Source organism: Triticum dicoccoides, chromosome 5B (genome assembly GCF_002162155.2).
Source record: "Triticum dicoccoides isolate Atlit2015 ecotype Zavitan chromosome 5B, WEW_v2.0, whole genome shotgun sequence".
Lineage (NCBI taxonomy): Eukaryota > Viridiplantae > Streptophyta > Magnoliopsida > Poales > Poaceae > Triticum > Triticum dicoccoides.
Genome location: NC_041389.1, coordinates 638,961,018 through 638,966,830, shown reverse-complemented (window position 1 = coordinate 638,966,830; position 5,813 = coordinate 638,961,018). Strand labels below are relative to the sequence as shown.

Genomic DNA, 5,813 nt, shown 5'->3' with positions numbered 1-5,813 from the left:
GTATATAAGCAATTAATGTTCCATAGTCATGTAGATAAATTATTGATTCAAAATGAAATTTAGATCCATTATTTCTTTTTGGAAACAACAAGATCATCATATCCTAGCCCTATGGATCTATAAATGGAATGTGATGGAATATGCATACAATAGATGTGTTACACAAAAGAATCTTCACACACTTACTATGTCCTTTGATTACAAGTGTTGTACGGGGTTAAAAGAGGACAATAATCAATGTATGTTTTCGAGGGAACAAGTCATTGTGGACCCAACCAACACTAGAGCTTATGATGATGATTTACGAGAGGGTGGCTAATGCGCGCGCTCGCGGCCGCGCGCAGTTTCTAACCGGAACAAGCAGAACTTAACTTTCCTTCTAAGCAAATCAGATTGAGAGGAAATTAATGCCATGTTGGGCCCCACCCACTGAATTCAGGGGGGCTGAGAGATTTATCGTAGGCCACGCTGGGGTCCACCCATTGAAATCGGGGTGGGGGAGAGATTTATGGAAAGGCCACACAATTGATTCGCGGGAGGGGAGATATTTTTTTATCTGGAGCTCCTTAAAATCAGGGAGTGGAAAGTTTAATGACCGAGTGTTCCAACGCTCGCTCGTGAAAGAGTGTTTTTGGATTTATGATACCTAAATGAGTGTAACAACAAAATTTCGAGAAATCAGTTGCTCCCATCACAAGTGATGAAGAAAGTTAAAACAAGATATCGTTCAATGCTTGCTATTTCGACCACAAGCCTTGGCTAGGGCAATGTCTGCATAAACATCATTATGACTTGCTCAATTTGGATGATATGTTAGGTTTCGTTTTCGCGGTTGGGAGTGGTGGCGAGAGAGGGGTGTTGCTCTACTATTGTCAAAAGTTGGGATTTCTTGAAGGTTCCCTTAAGTTGTAGTACTCTATTTTCTAATCCGATGCGCTCATGTAATGAACAACTTCCCTTCATCACGCCGTGCCCGCTTCCTTCACAAAAGATGTATGTCGTGCATGAATCGACCATCCATCCTAGGGGACTAGCAACATCTGAACATACGATGTGTCACTTGTTGATCTTGGTTCAAGATGGACTACATTTTCTCCAACCCCAGCACTTTGGCTGATCCACAGTCCACAATATGTTTTTGAAGAACAAGTGATGTGACAATTTGCATTTAAGAGGGCCTAGATCTTCCAAAAGACGAGCTACATCACCGACACCATGGTTCCTATAAATGTGCATTTTGTGTGCCACTATCATTGTCGAGTACTCCCACTCCCCGGCCCGTGTGAATTTTTCAACAAATTGATGTTGGCGCCTGCGATAATCAACCGAACTTGATTGATCCGTGATCATTTGACTACTTGCTCGGTGATGCGTGTTGGTTAAGTGAAAGAGGTACATCGGGTGGTTTTGCCGTCGTACATGCTCATGTGCAACTGCGTACTACACAACAAGCATACGGTCATCACAGTGCACACATCGATCATGCATAGGGGCACAAGCTGTATCCCACTTCATCCCGCGAAACTCGTCAACTAGTTCACAATGTGTTCACCACTCGCCAATGTTAACACTATATCTGTATTAAGCTATAGTCCGCTAGCCCGCCCCGGTTGCATCCCTAACCGTGCACGAGCCAACGATGTACGCTCGGTGGTTTTGCCGTGATTGGAGAAAAGACATGGCGCGCACGGTACGTAATGAAACTCCCGCGTGATTCGATCAACCTCGCTAGATCTTGTGCAAACACAGTAATAGTATGCTTTCATCCCAAGCCTTGTTACACAACTGATGTTAAAGGACAGCGAGATGATTGAGGAGGATGCTGAGCCATTTATCCAGGACATATGATCCACCATATCCATATGTGTGACGCCGACGCAGACATGCAATCAAGATGCACAAGTAGCGGTCCGGCGCAGCGCCGGCCACTTTTGCTGCCAGCCACTCGATCGCCGGCGACGTTCCTATCCTGTTCCGGCGCAAAACAAAACAGAGCTCACGTCTAATCTCTCCGACGCAAAGCTCGTCATGGTTACACAAAAGTTAAGGATAATTATCCTATACATACACGCATCATCGTCACCAGCTAGTGGCACCTGAACCTAGATAATTATATATCCCAGGAACACACCCCAAAATAGTATCATGTTGCTAGGGGTGGCAAGTTGTTTTGGGCGGAATAAGCTCCGTGGCAATTGCATTTTTTTGAACAAAGATGGGATGGTGTAATAGAAGGTGGATAGTGATGTCAAATTAGGTGGAATGGTCAACTTAAACCGGTGCATCAAGTGAAAGAATGGTTAAATTATGCTCTCAGTGATCATGTTAACTCCAATTCCATGAATTGATGAGATGAAGTCAATCCATGGCGATGATTAATGAGCTCACACACGCATGGCTGAGCCGATGGAACACCTGTGCACCCTGCCAAGAACGCCTCATGCATCCTCTTGTTTGTGTACTGGCGTGCACGCCACGTACGCCCATGTTTTGCTCTTCTTGATCGATCTTGTCCCCGGTCTGATGCTGCAGTTTAATCAGGATTCATCAGTTTTTTGAATGTTTAACATCTCCATGGAACTAGTTCTTGAATTTGAGCATGTTTACACCCGTTCCAGTAGCATGATTTTCCGGGCTCACGATGAGCCGAGACCATGCAGAGCCTTCTGGTGCCCAGTTTGGTACAAACAAGCAATTTGCATTCTCTCATCCTCTCAATTTGCAGCATTTGACTCGTCGTTTGCATTTCAAACTTCACGAGCAGCTCGAAACTTTGTGAATTCCATGTGTTTGAATGTCCAAGTGATCAGCTTGATCGATCATCATGTTTGGCAGAGAGCACTACGCCCAGCCCAACTTTGACCTCTTCCTGGACACATTTCTTGGTCCCAACAGTACCAGAAACTTTCAAATTTTCCAATCGAATTCGTCATTCCATCAAAAACTAGATAACATTTGCAGTCTGCATCGAGAAACCATCTGAAATTACGATGAAATTTGATCTGGGAGGTAGAACAAGCCAACTTGTATCACCCGGTAGACTTTCCCCAGCCACAAGAACAAGTGTCGACCACTCCAGTGCAAATTCATCCGAATTCAAGTGTGACAACCCAAATGCAGCAGCCGGGAAGCCTTCCCCATGTCCACACCTACTGGAGCACGGCGTTTCTCCGGCGAGCCGGCCGGCCATCGCGCCGGCAAACAGTGCAAAGCCCGGCCGAACTCACACACCACCAGGAAAGGGCTCCACAACTTGTGCAACTTGGGTCGCGTTGCATCGCCTCGTAGCCTATCAAAACGACGTCGGATCGACGTGATTCTTGAACCTACGGATTGCTACGTTAACCAGCTACACGACCACGCCGGAAAATCTCATTGTTCGCCGGTGCATCCCGTGCCGGCGGCCGGAAATCGCCATCAAACTCCCACCAAGGCACCATCCCGACCAGTCCCTGATCACCGGCTCATTTCTCCCAGAATACTCAACCAAACCACACAAACTCAATCTCATTACAAAGCCATGATCCTTGCCTACACGATGGAAAAAATTACACTCGAATCGGTGCATCCGATCGAGCGATATTTGATCGGAAATCGAGAGGAGAAGCACACTCTGGAAGTCTGGAGGCTGGTTCGCGAGACGGCCGGCCAACTAGGGGGGGCTTGAATCCGCGGCATCGGATGGGGCGCGTCGATGGCCGTCGGATGGGAACGGATCGGACGCGCCAGGTTTGATGACGGCTGCTTATGGGGGCGATCCGCGGCAATGCCCTCTCGACCAATCAGCGCGCGGCATTCGGCCTTCCCCGTCTTCCCGACGTCTCCCACTACATAACCACCGTCTCCTCCGCCCTGACCTCCTCACCCAGCTCACACGCATCTCTCTCACCTCCGGCGAAAACACACCAGCGCGCTCCTCTCTCCCCTCGCTTCCCCGCCGCAATGTCGACCGACGCCGCTGCCGCCGACATCCCGGTGCCTCAGGTGGAGGCGACCGCCGACCCCGTCGCGGAGACCACCGCTGCCGCCGCCGCCGGCGACGCGAAGCCGGCCAAGGCGACCAAGGCCAAGGCCGCCAAGACCCCTAAGGCGCCCAAGGCGAAGAAGCCCTCCGCCCCGAGGAAGCCCAAGGCCACCCCCGCCCACCCGACCTACGCTGAGGTAAACCCCTCGACCACCGCCGAATCTCGCTCCATTATCGTGCTCTGTTCGCTCGTCGTGCTCTCTTTTCGTGCATGTTTGCCCTGATCTGACTGGTTTTGTTCGCCCGTGCTTTGTGTTTGCGCAGATGGTGTCGGAGGCGATCACCACGCTGAAGGAGAGAGGCGGGTCGAGCACCGTGGCCATCGGCAAGTTCATCGAGGACAAGCACAAGGCGCACCTCCCGGCCAACTTCCGCAAGATCATGCTGACGCAGATCAAGAAGCTCGTCGCCGCCGGCAAGCTGACCAAGGTCAAGGCCTCCTACAAGCTCGCCAAGGCCCCCGCAGCGCCCAAGAAGCCCAAGACCAAGGCGCCAGCCAAGAAGAAGCCGGCGGCGAAGAAGAAGGCCCCGGCCAAGAAGCCCGCCGCCAAGTCCCCAGCCAAGAAGAAGGCCGCCGCCAAGCCCAAGGCCAAGGCCCCAGCCAAGACCAAGGCCGCCGCCAAGCCCAAGGCGGCAGCGAAGCCCAAGGCAGCCGCCAAGAGCAAGGCTCCAGCCAAGACCACCAAGGCCGCCGCGAAGCCCAAGCCGGCCGCCAAGGCGAAGGCGCCCGCCAAGCCGAAGGGCCGCCCCGCCAAGGCCGCCAAGACCTCCGCCAAGGACGCGCCAGGGAAGAAGGCGCCCGCCGCCGCCGCCACCCCCAAGAAGGCCGCCCCCAGGAAGCCGCCCACCAAGCGGTCGGCGCCGGTGAAGAAGGCCACGCCCGCCAAGAAGGCCCCCGCCAAGAAGGCCAAGAAGTAGAGCGTCTCCGTCCTCCCGCAACAAGTTTCCATTCCCCTGTTCTGTGTCGGTGGTAGTCCAGGATTCTGTGTTCTAGACTGTAAATTTTATATCCGGGTTGTGGGTGCTCTGGTTCATTCCGGCGTACCCTTGGAGGTGTGTCTGTGGGTGAAACGATGACGACGACGACGGCGGTGGCGAGGGCTTTGTCCCCCGGCCTCCGCATTACCGTAGCAGCTTGATTTGTCGAGGTTTTTTAGCGTAGCAAGATCCTTGTGGTGGTGTCGAAAACAAATAGTGCATTGTTTATCTAATTAATTATGATTATGATCAATCGCTTCTTGCCCTGCAATGCAATTCTTGTTCTGCCTCTTTGGATTTCCAGATCTGAAATCGGGTTGAGATAACTTCAAAAAAAAAAAAGAAATCGGGTTGAGATCTGGAATGTGGTGGAATTTGAGATCTGAAATTGGTTGCTTCTTTGTATTTTAGTATGGAAATGCCAATCTCGTCTTTATTTTGCTTCCGTCCAATTTCGGAGTACGTGGCTGGCATCATAGCTGTAAACGAAAGGAAAAGGCTGTTGTATTCTTATCTGTACATGACCGGGGCGTCTGTTACTACTGCTGAAATTTGGAATATTCAATGCGATTTTGGATGGACCTACTGCTGAAATATCAAGCTGCTACTGCGTTAATCTTCCTTCGCACGCATGGTTTTTAGGTACATCTTTTTTTAGAAAGAAAGGCAGTCTTGGAGAGATGAATGTGATTTTCTTAACAGTAAGCTAATTGGCCCGTTAATGGTGATGCAGGCTTGGGGAGATTTATGGCCTTGGTGGGCTTGGTGATGCAGGAAAATGAATGGGATCTTCTTAGCTAATTGGCCCGCT

The 5,813-nt window shown here is 50.7% G+C and overlaps 1 protein-coding gene across 1 annotated transcript; it reads left to right on the top strand.

Annotated features, from left to right (window-relative positions):
- Window positions 1-3,853: 3,853 nt before the first annotated feature.
- On the top strand, window positions 3,854-5,257 carry LOC119312246 (histone H1-like). Its single transcript, XM_037587972.1, has 2 exons — window positions 3,854-4,161; window positions 4,289-5,257. Exons 1-2 carry the CDS (start codon window positions 3,943-3,945, stop codon window positions 4,940-4,942), a joined length of 873 nt encoding a protein of 290 aa, XP_037443869.1. The 5' UTR covers window positions 3,854-3,942; the 3' UTR covers window positions 4,943-5,257.
- Window positions 5,258-5,813: the final 556 nt, after the last annotated feature.